General features: G+C 48.8%; 1 protein-coding gene across 1 annotated transcript in view; it reads left to right on the top strand.

Moving 5' to 3' along the window:
* RAB22A (RAB22A, member RAS oncogene family) overlaps window positions 1–12730 on the top strand; it is a 40055-nt gene extending 27325 nt beyond the window's left edge. The window contains exons 4-7 of the mRNA XM_024559166.4: window positions 6398–6469; window positions 6557–6663; window positions 7211–7320; window positions 11653–12730. Of these exons, the coding sequence (XP_024414934.1) occupies window positions 6398–6469; window positions 6557–6663; window positions 7211–7320; window positions 11653–11750 (387 nt within the window). The 3' untranslated portion in view covers window positions 11751–12730. The remainder of the gene's footprint in view (window positions 1–6397; window positions 6470–6556; window positions 6664–7210; window positions 7321–11652) is intronic.
* Window positions 12731–18655: the final 5925 nt, after the last annotated feature.

The following is an 18655-nucleotide window of genomic DNA, read 5'->3' as shown; positions in this document are numbered from 1 at the left end:
CATCCTATGTCATGTCTCCTCACAGGACCCAGAGGAGTTTTTTGAAACCATAAATCAGACCTATCATTTTCCTGCTTAAAACCCTTTAGGACCTTCCCATGGCTTCACTCCAGTAACCAGACCCGGACCTTGGCCTGCGGAGCCACACGGCCTGTTATGCCTGCTCCCCTCACTGCCCTCCGGGCCCAACCCACTCTGTCTCGCAGAGCGGCAGCCCACTGGCCTCCATGCAGTTCCCCAGACTCTGCCTGCCCAGCTCGACACACACCGAGTCTTCTGTTGGAACTGCCTCTTCCCTCCATGGGACGGTCTCCGGCTAGCGGGCACAGCCTCTGTGCTCACTGATCCACACCTGACCGCGCCCAGTTCGCTCTCCACCAGTGCCCCTACGTGTTTTCCTCAGGACCCTCGTCACAGGTTGTAGTTAGCTATCTGTCTCTCCCCGCAGACGGTGAGCTTTCAGAGCTGGGACCACCATGTCTCGTTCGCTCGCTGCTGTGTCTCGCTGCCTCGTGCAGTGCCTGACCTAGAGCTGATGCGCAGAGACCCGTGGGACCAATCGGCAAATGGCTCTTCAGCCTATTTCTTTGTATCCTGAGGAGTCGTTGGTTGCCCTCGTCCATGGGATCATCACGAGTCCCCTTCCTTGTCACCTTCCGCCAGACTGTGAGCTCCTTAGGGGCTAGGAACTTTTTTTTTAAGAGAAGGGAAGGGAGGGGGAAAGGGAGAGAAATAGTCATCGGTTGTCTCTTGAATGCCCCAACTGGGGACCTGGCCTGCCACCCAGGATGTGCCAGTGACTTCAGTTCGCAGGCCGGCACTCAGTCCACAGAACCAGCCAGCCAGGGCAGGGGCTGTCCTCACGTCCGTGCTCTGCACCCCGGCACACTGTGCGGATGCCAGTGGACCGTGCCATCGATTGTCGGCGCTGCCCTGGCACGGAGAGGCACAGAGTCTCTGGTTTTGCCCCGTGCCTCAAAAATAGGAGCTTCTGGTATTTGTGTATTATTCTGACCTTTTTAGTAACAAGATTCTTTGCGGAATGAAATGAAAACCCTTCTGGGTGAACCAACCATTGAAACAACCTCCCCACCTGGACCCTGCAACTGTTGCTGTACGGACTTTTGACGGTCCAGTTGCAGTGATTGCAAAGTGATTTCATGGAGTCGGTGCAAGTGCTTCAGGAGAACGCCGCAATGTCATGCAAAGCCACTGGTGTCGGGTCTTGTTGAATGGGGAGAGAAACATCAGGACGGTGATACAGTGCTTCAGATGGTGATGATTTGTGTTTCAAAAGGCTGAGAGGCCCACGGAAAACTAATGGAATCCTCAAATATTTCTATAAAAGTCACCTTTTTTAAGTAGGACCAGGAGAGGCAAAATGAAATGAAGGATATCACCTTGTACTGGCGTGGAGTTTTATCGGAAGAATCAGTCAGAGTATCAATCAACTTGGTTTCAGTGTTCATTCAGGAAACTAGCTCCTGGCTGCAACAATAAACCTAAGTTTTTTCAAATATCAGATAAAATGAAACTTGTTTTCATAATTTAAAATTTATTTTCTCAAGACAGAGCCTGTCAGGCCTTTTTATTCCTATTGTCTACCCTGAAGGAATTCATTCTAGGTGGCATTTCCTCATCGATCACCCTTCCCGAATGAGGGTTCGTGCAGTGGTGGGGAGCGCACACAAACGCGCTTCCACAGAGTCACCGTGGACGGAGCAGCATTTCCAATGCTTGTTGCCTGTGCTGGTGTAGAAGGAAGCTGCTTAACCAGAGTCCGGTGGAGACTGCATCCAGTGTCTGAGACTCAGGCTCCTGAACTGTGGTGCAGGTGTCCGGGTGCCTCCTGCCCAAGGCGAAGCACCAGGAAGGCGTGGCTCATGTTCCCGTAGTCACGTGAGGGCTTGCTCCTGAGTTCTAGGTCTAGAGCGAGAGCAGTAGCTCATTGTCGGCGAGAGCAGAGGTCTGTGGGCTCACCCCAGCCCGTTTCTGTAAAAGAGACTTTCAGGAGCGCAGCCACACGCTTGCTTCTTGCTTGTTTGCGTGCTGTCTGGTTACATTCACTTGTCTGTAGTACAGTGAAGTCCTTGTAACAAAGGCCCACAAAGCCTAAAATATGTAGTGTCTCTCTGTCCCTATCCAGAAAAAGTTTGTTGAGTCCTGGACTAGAGCCAGGTTTGGAGCAGAGATGTGCTGACGTCCTTTGAGTCTCTCGTTGGGCTCCCCACTTCCTTTACACACAAGACGTGGAGACAGTGGGATGGCTTGTGATGATGGAGCCGCACCTCCTAGACAGCAGTTGTGCAGGAAGTCCGTGTGGCATTACAGCACAGCTGTGAGGCCCTGCCGCTGAGCAGCCAAATGTAGGCAGGGACTCGAAGGGAACCCCACTGGCTGAGACCCACAGGTGTGTAGTTTTCCCCCGGGCACTCGAGCAGAAAGCCCATCTTAGGTTGCAGCATTTTGAGACAGAGTTTAAGGTGCAGCACAACCAACAAAAGAGTCAAAGTGCAGGAAGGCGGATCCACCACGGAGGGAAGCCCTGAAGCCTGAGTGTACGTTCTCTTTGTCTTTGCCTGACTCCAGATTGTGAGTGCACAGGGGAGACTGAGGCACCCCACAGAAAGCAACCGCTGGTGGGGCGACAAGACTGAGCAGAGAGTGGGCTGCTGCTCGTCGTAGGGAAAGGGGAGCTCGGGGCGCTGGTATCCAGTCCCCCCATTGTCAGAGGGCTTCCAATGAAGCTGCAGAGGGACCAGCCTCAGGGGTAGCCACTATGTCGTAGGACTAAAGGCAGGCCCAGGCAGGCCTACCCTAACCACAGGCAGAGCCAGTCTCACGGTGAGCAGTCAGCCATTGCACACTCCTCTGAGAAGGTCGAGAGAGTTCCGAGGTTAAAGGAAAAGTGGTCTTACTGCTTCATGCAGGTGGGAAGTCTGCACAGAATGGACACTAGTAATCCAATGGAAATTCTGAGACTGAGTCCTGGGACATCAGAAATGAGAACCCACTGCTTGGGAGACAGAAGCTGACCAGTCAGAGGAAAGGAGAAGGGGAAATAATGAACGTAGTCTCTACACCTCAGAGTCAAGTTCGCACTGCCCAACACTTGTAACTGAGACCCAGAAAGAGGTGGGGGTGAGGGGGCAGAAAAACGGTATTTTCAAGAAATAATGGCTGAAAATTTCCTAAACCTGGCAAAACAACAGCTCACAAATCCAAGAAGTTCAGCACACCTGGAAGTACAAAGAAAATCGCATCTGGGTGCATCATAGTCAAAGTGCTGAAAACCAGAGTTAGAAAAATCTTGAAAGTGGCCAGAGAAAATAGACACGTTGTGCAGAGGGACAACATGAGTGATGGCTGGCGTCCCACAGACACAGGCCAGAGGACCATGGAGCAATGTCTTTTGAGCGTTGAAAGCAAAAAAATAAAAAGTAAATGTGCTAGAATTATCTTTCAAACATGGAGTCAGAGTAAAGACAGTTTTAGAAAAATAAAAGCCAAGAGGCAGCAGCAGCCCCAGGTGTTTCAGGCTGAAAAGGGGGAGCCAGGTGGTAACTCCGGCCCATAGGAAGAAGTAGTGACAACTGGCAGTGGTAGATGTAAAATCCTTTTTTGTCCTGCAGCTTCTTTAAAATACTGCTGGCCATTTATTTATTTATTTTTATTCCTTACCCCAGGACATTTTTTCATTGCTTTTAGAAAAGGGGGAGGGAGAGAGACATCAGTGAGAGAGAGAAGCATCAGTTGGTTGCCACCCATATGCGCCCGGACTAGCAATTGCACACTTGCAGAAAGGGATTTGAACCTGCAACCTAGGCATATGCCCTGACCAGGAATCAAACCCACAGCCCTTCAGTTACTGGTCAAGGCTCCAACCAACGGAGCCACTCCAGGCAGGGCGCTACTAGCTATTAATGCAAAAATTATGACCCAAGATCGTGTAGTTTGCAGTGTATGTAGATTTGAAGGACTTGACAAAAGCAGCACACAAGATAGTGGGGTAAGAAGACGAAGGGTTTGCAAGGTGCTGGTCTTTTACATGGGGTGGTCTGTTCCAGACTAAGTCGGCTGTGGGCGGGGGGACTGTGTGTTGTAGTTACAAGAGTAGCCTCTTAGAAAGTAACTCAGGAAGGACGGTATAGCCAAAAAGCCAATGGGCAGATTAACATACTTAAATCAAATACTAAAAATACTCAGCTAACACAAAGGAGGGAAATAAAGGAAGAACAAGCTTTTTTTAATGGAACAAATATAAAACAAATAGTAAAAAGGAGACATAACGTGAGTCAGACCAGCGTATCAGGAAGTGCAGTGGACATAAAGGAGCTGCACACCCACTTAGAAGGAAGGCCAAGGTTGTCAGAGTGGGTGGGCAGGCAGGGTCAGCCCCATGCTGGTTGGGAAGAGGGCTGCCTCAAAACAGAGGTGGCTTGAAAATAAAAGAACGGGTAAGGATGATCTGTGCTGGTCACAAGCTAAGAAAACGGTTGTGGCTACCTCACGATGGGTCAGTATCAGTGATGGTACCAAGGGTGAGGAAGGGGCCTGAGTGGGGGCGTCGGGGAACTTGCTGTGTTGGTGGAAACGTTTTCTTTGTGGGCTGCTGTTTATGTGGGTGCGTGCATCCACACGTGTCATCAAAACTAAGGTCTTTTTTTTTTAATCAATTGATGAGAGAGAGAGACAGAGACACTGATTTGTCCTCACACTTACTGCCCCATTCCTTGGTGGCTTCCTGCCTGTGCCCTCCCTGGGGGTGGGGCCCACAGCCTTGGCACACCGGGGCGGCTCCCTGACCCCCCCTGAGCAGCCCGGCCAGGGCAAAGCCTAAGACCTCTTGTCATACTTAAGATTTTTGTGTTTCTCTATGTGAATTTTACCTTCCAAACTTGAAGGCAAAACAACCCCAAAACTTGTAAAGGATGGTGGTGGTAGGGTGAGTCAGAAATGAAAGCTGACACTGACCGCCGTCCCCCGTGTGCTCGCCCTGTGGGGCCAGCCTGTCTTTCCCACCCAGCGATGCAATTTCCTCTCCGTAGTGCTTTCTTGCTCACAACCTGTATTTTGGGGGTTTTCTCTGTGAAACACCGTATTGGAAGGTATCAGGCTTGCACCCAGAGGCAGGCTCCTTCTCCCAGACGCTAGTAAACCTTGTGCGTCTGCACGTCGGAATCTGCCTCTAGTCTGCTGTCACCCCACACTCAGCAGTTCTTGCCCATTTCCCCCCCCCCCCCCCAAGTCTGGCTTTTCAACAGTGTTGCGGCGCTGGGCCCCAGAGAGAAAACAGTGTAAGTAGACAGGCTGTCTTCCCTCATAGAGTTTGCCATTGTAATTTCACTTTCTTCTGTAAAACTCAGCATGCAAGTCTGAAAGCCAGGGGTTAAGCTCACTGGGTGAGAAGTTGCAGACTTTCATTCTGTATGTGAGTTGTGCTGAGCACCAGACGCCAACCTCTGGGGACAGCTCCTGCCGGTACTGAGGGGCTGGCCACCAGAGCAGAGGGCAGGGTCCGAGTACTGTGGCGCCCCATTCTACATGGGGTTGGGTTTCAGAGTCAAGGCGAAAGATGAAGATCAAGTACAGGCAAAATGTTCGTCTTTAAACGTTGGCATCACAGTCACTGAGTGGGATGCCCAGACCAGAATATCCACGTGCCCCAGGAGCCAGGGTTCGTGGGCACAGAGCTTCAGTTTAACACCTCACACCCTTCCAGAGAAACGGCCGGCTGAGTCAGCCTTGCCATTTGTTACTCCTCTCCCCTCCTTCCTTCCCTTCCCTCCCTGTTGCGTGTGGGGCAGGGAGGGGCGATGGGTGGAGGGGGCTGTGCACACAGAGTTAGAGTCATGTAAATGAAATCAGAATCCTCCCCACACGTGGGAATTGCCACCTGCTTGGAATTAGCCAAAAGTAGGGTTACAGACTCATGTGTCGAGGGTAAGTGTGTACCTGTTTCTGTGACACCGTCAGCATGCAGATGACGGGGTCTTCTTTATGACCCCCCTGTGTAGCCACTTCTCTGGAGAACTGTTTACAGTGCGGTTTTTATCTCCCTGATCGTTTGGGAAGCCCATGTTTAAAGGACTATTGAACAAATGAATTTGGGAATTATAACACTGAGTTCAATTAAAAAGCCTTTTTAGCTGAAACAATTGTTTATAGCACCATATTTAATTCTTATAAAACTGTATTCTAAACTATCTTCTGAGAGACATTTCGGTGTTACATTAAGAGTTGTTGCCTTTGGTGTAACTGGGTCATTGCTTTAAAGCATCGTGTCATCTGCTGGGGCTAAGAGAAAGATTACCTTTTGTGCAGGGATAATGGGCTTGAGAGTCGGTAGAAAACATATTAACCAGTTTTCCCAATTTTGTTGTTTCTTTCTCTGCAGTTCCGTGCCTTAGCACCCATGTACTACCGGGGGTCGGCTGCAGCTATAATTGTTTATGATATCACAAAAGAAGTAAGACGTATATTGTGTTCTTCAGACTATTTTGAAAACTCTGTTGGCTGCTTAGATCTCCAGTTGCTTTCCTCTTTTATGTTCCAGGAGACATTTTCCACATTAAAGAACTGGGTAAAAGAGCTGCGCCAGCACGGCCCACCTAATATTGTGGTTGCCATCGCAGGAAATAAGTGCGATCTTATCGATGTCAGGTAAGTTATTAGAACAGGAGATCGCAGTGCCGATCGTGTGTCCCTTCTCTCACTGGGCAGCACCCTGTATAAGAATCTTGCTTTTATTTTTATCTCTGACATTGAAAACACTTGTCTGTTCTGTGGTTGGAGTCTTGGAGTTTCAAAGTAAAATTAAGAGTTCAGGCACCGGGAGCTAATTAGATTTTGAATATAGACAGGCACGTAATTTGTCTAATGTTGATTGCATCAGGCTTGACCTGACCTGAGCTCAGCATATCCCCTGGCGCCCGTGATAGAGGGCCCTGGATCTCAGGGAAGCACGGGCATTCGAAGTCTCTGGGACCACTTCCGGGACCCCCACTGCGGGGCACTCCTGCTTCAGGGGAAGAGGCCCGCCTGCCGCCCTCTGACTGCCTCGCAGTGCGCACTGCTGGGAGCATGGTCTGTTTTGTTGTCCAGTAGGCGGGGGCCCTTGGTCATCGTGAGTCTGGTGAACTGCGGGGTAGGTGGGACACCGTGCAGCCTTGATGCATTACATTTCTGATTTGCATTCATTGCCTTCCAGAGAGGTCATGGAGAGGGACGCTAAGGACTACGCCGACTCCATCCATGCAATTTTTGTAGAAACCAGCGCCAAAAATGCGATAAACATCAATGAACTCTTTATAGAAATTAGTGAGTATCTCCATGCAGTGTGGGTTTCCCCTGTTCAGGACAACATAAAAGTTACCTGGCTGGGCAGAGTCCTCCCTGGTGCGGGGTGGTCTGGTCTCCGACACCGTTCCCAGTGGAGGGGAGTGGAGAGGGAAGAGCGACAGCCACTGTCCATGTGAGTGATTGCTGGAGAGCTGCCGCCTGGTGAGCGTGGCCCCTCTGTCGAGACTCTCACTCCTGAACAAACAACGCACAGGGCCCGGAGGGCCTGGACAGCATTGCCTCTCCCCCTTTCTCTCTCTCTGTGTTTCACTTAGTCGTCCAAAGTCACTGAAAATGAACAAAATCAGTAGGGCATGGGAAACACGTGTGGAATTCCACTGTAAGAAAATGCTCAGAAAGTAATGCTAGGAGAGTAAAGGTGAACCCTGTTTCCCTCCACCTTCCCCCCTTTCCAGAAGTGTTAGTGTGATGGCACTAGACGGGAGAGGCTGCTGCGCACCTGTGGGGCCTCTGCAGGCCCTGTCTGTGTTCATTCATTCACTTCATTCACATTCATCACAGTATTTATTGAGAACTTCCCCGGGCCCAGGGGAGACAACGGTGGACAGGGCAGGCGCGATGCGGCCTCTGCTCACCCAGAGCGCTGACCGCCCTGCAGGAGACAGGCAGTGAGCACAGAGAAAAAGCAAGATCCTTCCAAACGATAAGCAGTGGTGGCAAGAAAAGAATACAGGATGTGGCGAAAGAGCGTCTGCAGGTGATCCGGGAGAGGGCCGCTCCTGAGCAGGTGACACTGGCATGAGAGGTGACAGAGCAGGCCATGCCCAGACCTGAGTTTACATTACTGGAACGTGCCAGGCTCCAGATGTAGGACAGGAGACAGCCACCCGGGCACTGTGAGCTTCCTCTTCGCCATCCTCTGGGTGAGATCTGAGCCACCCTGTAAGGGCGAGGTGTGGACTCCAGGGGCAGCCCACCCGTCGGGCAGTCCTGGGGCCCCTATCGGCCATGGGGCCACACTGCAGTGTAAGCTTCTGGTTGCCAGTTGCTGGGGTTGTTTTTGTTGTTGTTTTTAGTTTTTGATGTTTTCCATTCGTTCAGAGCACCAGAGATCTGAATTTTATGTACCACATCTACTGTTCAGATTTGGCCACCAACTCGGCCATTTTCAGAGCGCCGTGCATCCTGCCAAGCCCAGCTGCCAGTGCACAGGGCCAGCGGACGGCTGGTTTGCAGCTTCCAGTCCAGCCCCTTCGTTTCACCATTGAACAGCCAGGATACTTACTGTCTTCCTCGATTGTGAATAGCAGTTATCCAGATGCATTCTTGAAAGGCACGTTGAGGCCAGTGAGAAATTCTTCACAGTTGAAGTCAAAATATCCAAGTGTGCGATGTCAGATGTGTGCTGAGGCTGTTACTCTTTTTAAGTGGCCTGTACTCTAGCAGCATTGACAGGACGGTAGTGAACTGTACCCACAATGAAAATCCTTAGATAGAAAGCAGCATGCACATACTCGTTTGAACTGTGAAAAGTAAAAAACATGCATGCTCACCACGGTGAGAAACGTACGGGGAGAGGTGGAGCGAGGTGATTGTAACCCAGCCTGCTCACTGTTGACTGTCGGTGCTCACGTCTGAAGTGTGACAGAGTGTCGGCGCTCACGGAACACTAACCCTGACCCTGACCCCGAGTGCAAAGTAACACTTGGGCACTTTGACAGGCGGAGGGCGCTCCTGGGATCCGCACCAAGCAGGGCCGGAGCTACCCCGGGAGCCCCTCCTGCCCCCAAGGGGACCACTGTCCTGATTCCTGACTCTTCTGATTGGTTTTGCCTGTTTTCGTATTCTACAACTTTTTTAAACACACTGAATTTACTCGTGTGTCTGGCTCTCTTATCTCTACACACACTTCTGGGTTCATCCATATCATTCAGGATCCCTTCTCATCACTGCGGTGCACCTGTCAGCAACAGAGTCGGCAGCGGGGGCCTGTCCGGGAGGTGGCTATCCATCCTGCTGATAGGCATCGGGGTGGCTGTTCCCAGTTCTGAGCTGTCACAGATCGTGCATCTCTGAACACCCCGCTTCGTGTCCAGCAGGCACACGACCTGCATCTCTGTGACAGTTACGAAGCTGGGCGCACTCCAGACACTCGTTTACCCTAGCACACTCTCAGGATGTCCTCTTTTGTGAGGTTTTGCCTGCTTTCCTGTTCAGCTCCCTGCCTTTTCCTGAGTGTGGGTGGTTCCCTTTGGATGGGGCTTCACTGTTGACTGTGTGCGCTGGGCAGACCTCTGCTCCATGGCCTGACTTCTATTTCTGAATTGGCTCCTGTGATGAACTGGAGTCCTTCATCCTAATGGAGTCCCATTGACCCTTGTTCTCCTTTATGGTTAGCACTTTGTAGCTCCAGTTTGAGAAGTCAGTGCCTATTCCCAGGTCAGGAAGATGTTCTCCTGTGCTTTCTTCTGAACCTGTCAGAGACGGCCCTCACTGTGTGGCGCAGGCAGCTGGGCATTGCCCCGCAAAGCGGAAGGTCACCAGTTCAGTTCCTGGTCAGGGCACATGCCCAGGTTGTAGGTTCGGTCCCCAGTTGGGGTGCATACACGTACGAGAGGCAACTGATTGATGTGTTTCTCCCTCTCTTTGTCCCTCCCTTCCCCTCTCTCTCTCCCACCCTTCTCCTCTCTCTAAAAATAAAGTCTTTAAAAATGTTTCAGAGATGACTGTGTGGTCCCAGCTGTATTTCCATTATCCATTTATTGAGAAATATGTAATGACAAGAAGCTTCAGTAAAGCTTTTAAATTAATTTGCAATTCATTCACAACAGTGTGTGTAGACATTTGAAAACTAGTGGTATGGCACACTGGGGGATGCTTTCTAGTTGCGTAGACACCGAGCTGGGTACCACCCCCCCCCCAGTTTTGCAGGCTGGAGGCTCCAGGCTTGGTGACCAAGGACCCAAGAGCCTGCAGCTTCCATCGCAGCCTATTCACACCCCAAATGCACACGCCAGTTCACAGTGTCAGATACCTCCGTGCCAGGTGCTGTGCTAAACGGCCCTGGAGACAAAAAGCGGAGGAACAGGACCTCTTCTTTCGGGGGGCTGAGGGTCCGATGTGAGGGAGATGGCTATGTAAACAGATATGTGACGTTGTGCACCCAACCCCTGGTGCGTGTTAGTGTCTGAGATGTCGAGGCGTTAGGAGGGGGGTGGGGGTCAGGAAAGCCTTATACAGGAAGCAGCTGGGAAGTTATCATCGAGGTAGGCGGATGGGTGATTGAGGTTTCCCTCAAAATTGACATTATGCTTCACAGAGCACTAAAGTGAAACCTGTTCATTCTCATATGTGGTTGGTAGCAGAACAAAGTGGCACAGCCTCTTCAGAGAGCAATTTGGCAGCATCTGTCAACATTTAAATTGCACGTCCTTCCTGCATCTGTGCTAGGCATATGCTGGGTTACAGGGGATGTGTCGGGTCAGTACCCAGGAGTGGAGCAGGGTGACCTGACTCTTCCACTCTGTTAGTTTGTCCAGCACATACGCTCAGGTTCACAGATATTTCTGCATCATTGTGGGTGGCATCAGAATGTCGCAAGCAAACTAAATACCCATGAACAAGGGAGTACTTACATCACGGCACATCTGTGCCCTGCAGCGTCACAGAGCCGTTGAATGGAAGGCGGCAGCTCCCCGAGCCCTGTGTAGGGACAGTCCCAGGGCACGTGGCAAACACAGTAGGGGACAGACATGCACACTGCTGGCTCCTCAGGGCTCAGGAAGGGGCAGGTGGAGGTGTGTGTACCGCGTGTGCCTGCGCCCTGTCCCTGGGTGGCGGGCGGGCCTGTTGTCGTTAATTCTTTTACCACGTGTGCGTGGTACCGACTCAGAACAGAATGCTTTTTAACAGAGAAAATTAAAGAAAATTAAAAATTAAATTAAAGAAAAAATTCTTTAATTTTTTTAAAGAGAATGTTACTAAATGCCATGCGATGCCCTCACGTGGTCCATGTCACAGGAACAGAACACTAGTGGAAGAACCGATGCCCTCCAAGAGAAGTCTGGAGTTCAGTTAACAGTGCTGTGCCCGTGTTGACTTCATCTCAACAAATGTCCCGTGGCAGCTTAGGGTGGTAACATTAGGGGAACGGGGCCAGGGCGCACAGCAGCTCTCTGGATTATCTTTGCAACTTATCTGTAAACCTAAAATCGTCCCAAAACTAAAAGTTTATTAAACTTTATTTTAATGAAACGTGTCAAATTGCACCTACAAAATTGTCGTGTCCGAGAATAAGCAGATTTGGAAAGTTAAAGCTCATTCTCCTCCTTCCTCTCCTCTCGGTTTCAGGTCGAAGAATTCCATCTACCGACTCCAGCCCTCCATGCGGTGGGAAGGGCTTCAAACTCCGAAGGCAGCCTTCAGAGCCAAAGCGAAGCTGCTGCTGACCGAGCCTCTGCCTCTCAGACTCGACGACGAAGTAGGTGGTCCTGAAAGCTAACACGAGGGCTGGGGGCCCACCACCAGGCTTCGCCGAGCCAGTCTGGGGTCTCCTTCATGCAAAAAAGAGGCGCAGAAATTGGTCATTCCTTTCCTCCAGGAAGACTGCGGCGGTGACATTCCAGTCTGCGGACCGGGTTGTGTAAAGGCTCTCTGGCTGCTGGGGGGCTTCATCACTGGCTTCTGACCTTGCAGAAAGGGACATGTAATTGTATGGATGGTAGGATCCAATTGTTGAGTAGTTTTGTAATCAAGATTTTATGTAACATTTTGTAAAGGGAAAATGAGCACTTTCGTGGTTCTTGAGGGAAAGAAGACCTCGTGGAGATTATAATTTCCTTGGTTTCCCATTACCACTCTTCTGGGGAGTTGCGTCATTTCAAGTGGGGTAAGGTACTGTTAAGTGGAGGGGTGGCGATTACTACCTGAAGGTAAATTGGGTTACTTATAGGACGGATAGACATGATCACACCTGCCATCTCCAGGGCACTTCCCATCTCGCACAGTCGCCCGATGCACACCGCCACTTACTGGGAACCAAGCTGCGGCTCCCTCTCCCTTGGTGTGCGCCCTGACTCTGTCGTGTGTGTGTGTGTGCGCGCGCGTGTGCGAGCGCGTCACCAGACTGATTTTTGGCACCTTTTGTCATAAGCTCTCGTGATCAGGATGGTGGTGGGGAGAAGCTGCCTGGAATAAACTGAATGGCATATGTTTAAACTGACCAACTGGTTTAGAAAGGAGGAAGAAGAAAGTAAAGAAGGTGACATAAATGCTGTCAATTTTTCATTTAACCCAAATATTCTGGTGGTGAGAACAATTATCTGTTGCTTAGCCTATGTAAAGTTACAGCCTATATTTATGAGACCATTGCTTAAAAAGTATAAATTATGTAAATACATGAATAAATTCTGTGTTTCATTCCATTTAATCTTGCCCGCCTTGCATACACCCACCCCTCTCGTGGCCTGTCCACAGGAGGCTCTGCGGGCACGTTGACATGTGAGAGTGCAGAGCCTGAGCTCACGTCTGCAGAGGTTTCTCTGCCTCCCCTTCCACCCAGCCCTCCCATCTGGAGGGCATAATGCAGACAGATGCCACTGTGACGAGGCTGGCCAGCCCTTCTTAGCCTTGGGGTAAAAAATTAAGCTCTGAGTTCAAGTCATTTACCTGGTCTTGGTATTAAGTTTCTTTTTGCTTTTACAGTGACCTCAGATCAACTGTTTGAAGAGAGCTTTCCTTGTTGACAACTTAGCTTATCTTTCCATCCCCCCCTCGCCCCCCCCCAACGCCTGTTAGTGGTTAACACTCTTTTCCCTGAGGGAGCCTAACGAGGTTTTTAATGTAATCTAAACATAAAGCACTGAAGTGAAGTTGGTGAAAATTTGTTCCTGGTCTAATTTGGCACCCTTCCAACCTGAGTATTGTAAGGGAAGGAAATTCACAAGATTAAATAGGAAATGAAACAGCTTGAATTTCAAGCTAAATTGTGTTTTCAGAGCTCTCCTTAAACTGAACAGTCGAAACTTTTAAAAATAATTGTTATTTCTTTGTGCACCCCACTTGATATGGATAGATTTTTAATGGGAAAATTATAACTCAGATGAAGTTAAAAAAAAAAAAAGCTCCTTACTCCCTGGTGAATCTCTTAAGCATTTGAAATTGTTTATTTTCTTATTGAAATCAGATGGAAGGAATGTAGTCAGTGAAAATTCTAACATGGTTTTGTTTAAAATACATGTGGATGCTATACCTCATAGCACCTTGCTTCCTTCTCAATGTGAGCTTTAAGAGAAGAAAAGTAATTCTAAGGACTGGGCTCCTTGCACTTGAAGGTGTCTTAACTTTATTTCCTATACATCCAGATGGAACCAGGCATCTGGCCACTGCCCAGTACGTCCCTCGCCTTCCTACTCTGGGCCTCTGTCTCCACGACAACAAAATAAAAACAGAGGTTGCGTGACTCGTGACTGAAGAGGCAATGCATGTGTGACCCTTTGTTTCCTGTTTTACCAAAAGATGACACAGGTCTGTGACCTTCCCAATGCTTCACCGTGTCTGGGCACACGGGGGAGCGAAATGCTTGTGCACCCCATCTCACTGATGAGGCGTGCGCACGCCTCTGACCCTGCCGTGGCATTGACTGTCTTTAGCCCAGACAGACCCGTCCCTGCAGTAGCCTGCAGCTGGTTTCTTGGCATTTCTCAGACATCTTCCAGTATGTAGAGAGCGATTCTCTCTGGTTGTAGCGCCCTGTTTATTAAGAGAATGGATGCCGAATGGCTCTGCAACCCCACTGTTCTTCCCGCATTGCTGGGGCCTCTCCTCCCCTCGTGGCCAGCAGTCCATCTCAGACAGTGACGCGATGCCGCTTCTCGTGTGATGTCTTTTTAATCCTTAACAACAGCAACAGATCGCCCCCACATCCATGATCCATGCACGGTGAAACAGCAGAGCACGTCTTTATTCTGTTTGCCTATGAGACGCAAAGACGAGTACTGAAGTGTCGGAAGCAGTGTTGCTCTTCGGGTGCACTTTGGGCGTCAGCCTGGCTGAGCCGCCGTCCAGCACACGGTCCGTGTGTGCTTGGTCCTCATCCCTCAGGGGAGGAGGCATCACCCGTCTACAAAAATCTTCTTTTGGTTCCCGTGTGACACAGGGCCATTTTTTTTTAATGTTAGGGACTGAAAAGAGGAACACCATTAATTAGGTAGCTATAAATGTATATTGATTCCTCTCAGAGACACTGAAATAAGCTCTTTGCAGGTGTCTAATCCTAGGAACTGTGGGCTTCCAGAAGTCTCTTTCCACACAAGTGTTTTTCTGATCCTCTGATAACTAATTAACTACCATTTGGTGATTAAAAGAACAAAGTAAGAGTGTGATCAAGTGTCCATTGTAGTCTGTCTTTAAGAAGTGATTGGGGAGGAGTACCGATATGCTGGCCCTTCCGGTTCCAAATGAACCTGTCCCCTGCCTTCCCTCCACAGTCAGGGCGCAGCCTTCAGGCAGCAACAAAAAGATGCATTCCTACAAAATGACATGCTTCTTTGTTGCCCATTTAAGATTTTGTTCGAAGCGCCTGCCCTCCCCCCACCCTTTGAAAGGATCCAGCCTTTTGTATGAGAGGCGTGATCTCCTCCCAGGGGCTGGTGTTGTCCTTGACGTTATCAATTTTCATTATTTTTAAATGCATAAAAAAGGGAAAGGAAAAAATCACGTGTCATTTCTCAGCATCTCTTTAAGTCTTGTCTTTGTTTCTTTTCTGTGCTCGAGAAGGAAAGTGGGCGTAGGAGGCGTCCTAAAGGAAAGCAGGAGAAGCAGTCATGGCCTTGCGTCCGCCCGCAGCGCCCGCCCCTGCAGAGGGGGCAGTGTGTCTGCACAGGGGCTCGCCTCAGGCCCCGCCGCGTCCGTGGCAGGTTGGCCTCAGAGCTCACAAAGGTGTTTATTCATGCGCATCTGCTATACCCTGAGAAAGAATCGCAACAAAGGTTAGATTAATTCCTGTAAGCGTTCCTCACTCATCGCTTCAAAACTGAAAATGTGACTGGTGGCCCCTCAGCATGTAAGATACCAGCGCAGAGCTGCCGTGTGCGTGGCACTTCCAGGTGTCCGCAAGACCCTGTAGCCGTGGTGAGAATCCGTTCCTTTGGGAGTGGAGAACAGTTCATGGAAGCCCCTTCACTCTGATCTGCACCAGGAGCCTGCCTTAGAACACTTGGGGGGACGAGGGCTCCCACAGTCCGGCAGGCTCCCCTCTCCAAACACACTGGGCGGTCCCCAGCGTTCCTCCTAACCTCCTAACAGTAAACCGGGCAGTGTGAACCTGTGAAAAAAAGCTTTTGTTGTTTAAATTTGTTTTAGAGGGACTAGCAGCACGAGTGCCATTTACCATTCACTTCAGGAGATAGTCTACCTCTGAACAGTTAATATTTTTTAAAGAAAGAAATGGAATGTACCTCCAAGGGTCAAGTTGTTACTGCATTCCTGCCTTCAATTAGCTGAGTCCATCAGAAATTTTCAAATGATTCAAGGTAATGTGTAGGAGCTAAATAATAGTCCAGGCAACAGTTTCTGCACTCGGTAGACATTATGCTGTGCAGTTTAAAAGGAGGGAGGTGGGGGTGGGGTTTAGCTCAGGACTGAAAGAAACAGCCTCTGCCAACTTGACAGTGGAGTTACTTGTCTTGACTTCCAGTAACAGAAATCCAGGCAATTGGGTTATCCGATTTGCAAGAAACATTGATGGAATTCTGGGGCATTTGTCCTGTTCTTTGTGCAAATGAAAGTCTGAAAAAATATTAGAAGGGTTACATTTTTTCAGGAGCCTCCATGTTTTCAGTTTGGGAGAATGATACATGAGAGGCTTGTTCTGATGAAGTTTCATTAGACATAATGAAGAAAGTGAATAAACAGAAGCAAGAATGTCCATATTTCTCAGTTTGTCTTTCAGGGCTCTCTTAGCATATAGGAAAATGATTTCCCAAATCGAGGACTTCCAGGAGAATAGATCTACCTTAATTCGATGGTCTGCACCATCAGGAATAACTGACATCTGTGTTCTTTCGTTTTAGAATAGAGTCAATTATGGATATGCTAGAATATTTGGGGCTTCAAAACAAAAAGATTCAGAGGTTTAATAAGAAGAAAAACCTGTATCTTCTCTTTCTATTAGGTTGAAAATTTTAGATGGTGAGGTTAGAGCGTGTCATTAGAGATACTGGAATATAAATCATGGAGCCTTAAATTTAACAACAAAAATGTTCAATTTATTGCCAGTTCATTTTCAGATGTGTACGGTGCCCAGCGCCTCATCAAAATGTTTCATGATTGAAACAAACAAAATTCTGGGTTGCTTTCCATGAACTGGAATTCAAGTGCCGAGAATTCAGCCAATTAATGGGAAGTCCTAAGACAGCAATGATTTTTTGAAAGAGCCTTCTTTAATTGGCAGTTTTGAACAGTAGACCTTAATGTTCTTAATCATGCAGAAGTAACAAAACATGCTGGTTTTGATGCCACTTCTTGATTCAGGAACTTCTCAGTGTTTCCAGAAGCAATTTGTTTAACATCAGTGCTACTTTGGAGAAAATTATTTTTAAAACAGCATTTTGTACCCAGGGCTGATCATCTTTACTCAGGACTGAAATTGTCCAGGAAACTCCCACGACGTCCTGACATGCAGTCGAAAAGGCCGAGGGGCGGGGGTGGGGGAAGCACACAGCCACTCGAGAACACGGTCGGCACGTGGCAGCTTGCGACCTCACTTTGGGGCTTAATCCTAGTCTCGTCTGTCCTTCCTGGGTGTTTTCACCAAATTTACTTGTGAATAATCAGCTTTACTCCTTAAACATTTTCAAAAGCAGAGCTTGAATTTGTGTGCCTCCTGTCACTTTACACATGCGGTTATTACATAACATGAAACTTTTCCTTGATATGGATCATGCACGTGATGTCACAGTGGCCGGTAGATTCACTGCAGGAAAACCAGCCTGCGGCCGGCTAGTCAGAGCAGCTGATTGGTGGCTCTGGCTTTTAAACCATTTGTTGTACTGTGCAGACAGAGCGTCCCTGCTCTGGAAAAGATGTTCTTCTTCACTCTCATCCCACCCTGTCTTTCCGTCATCACACTTTATGAGTCACTCCCACAACTGTCAGTCATGCCTCCGACCTTCTCGGGGAACTGACGTCCTGCCTTCTCAGTGATGGAAGCGACCTTGCGTTACTTCGCTTCTTCTCATCTTGCAGTGGGCTCTCCCTTAAAGGCCCAGGGCACCAGCCGCCTCCTTATTGCACGTGACATTTCTTGCACTGCCTTCTGTGCAGACAGCAGTAGGGTGTGCCCGCCGCATTCAATCAGGGAGGCGAGGCACTACCAAGGCCGTCAGAAAACATGGCTAATTTTGGGTGAAGAACTCCTGTATTTTGATAGAGGCAAGGGCAGCACTAACTAACAGTGGCAACGGGACCAAGTGACAAAATGCTTTCTACCATTGGTGATGAGATAGTGTGCCAGAAATTTGCTTGGTTTGTAACAGAGCAGTCTGTCAAAGGATGTAAGAAATCCGAGGCCATAGTCTTGGAGAGAAACAGCTATGGACTGTGGAAGTGAGCCTAGACATTAAATTAAAAAAAAAAAAAGTTAAGCCGTCATACCAGCAATTCTTATTTCTCCTAAGAATGTCCTGCCTTTTCAAGACCGGATGCAAGGGGTAAGATATTTGTGCCTTTTTATAATAGCGTCTGTTATGAAAAGAAGAAAACAAACTTGCTTCCAGGCCGCTTGGTAGCACTATAAACAGCCCAGATTTACAGCCGTGGCTTCCCTGCATGACGCCTCGCTTGATTACCTGTGATGAAATGTTGTGATGGTGGTCTGCCAAGCTTCTGTGGATGTTTAAAGACTTTATTTTTGCAGTCGTGACCTTGGGCTGGACCCGAGCCTACAGATCAACCCCACGATGTCTGTGCTGTTTGTAGATGCCAACCATGGAAAACCAGATCTTTGGACTTGCTTTGTAAGATTTTTCTGTTTTTACTTACGCTGGTGGTAGGTAGTTTGCCAGTGGCGGTCGGTTTGGTATACTTTAAAACTGTATTGTTTTAGCTGGAATATTCTGTCTTCAACTTTTATAGAGGATAACGTGCTAAATCACGACAAAATTTGTTGTGTTGTAAGCAGGGTGTAAATGTTTTGTTAATAAAATGCTATGTTTATAAGTATACAACACATTTGCCTTCCACATGGTCTCTGTGATGGTACGCATCACACGTTTTTCTTAACTAAATACTCTGAAGCCGTTTTAAAGAGATTTTTGGAAAGAGCAGAACTCTGATCGCCGCAATGTGCGGAGAT

This window comes from Desmodus rotundus, chromosome 6, assembly GCF_022682495.2.
Source record: "Desmodus rotundus isolate HL8 chromosome 6, HLdesRot8A.1, whole genome shotgun sequence".
In the NCBI taxonomy this organism is placed as follows: domain Eukaryota; kingdom Metazoa; phylum Chordata; class Mammalia; order Chiroptera; family Phyllostomidae; genus Desmodus; species Desmodus rotundus.
Note: the sequence above shows the minus strand (reverse complement) of the source record. Positions and strands in the feature narration are given on the sequence as shown.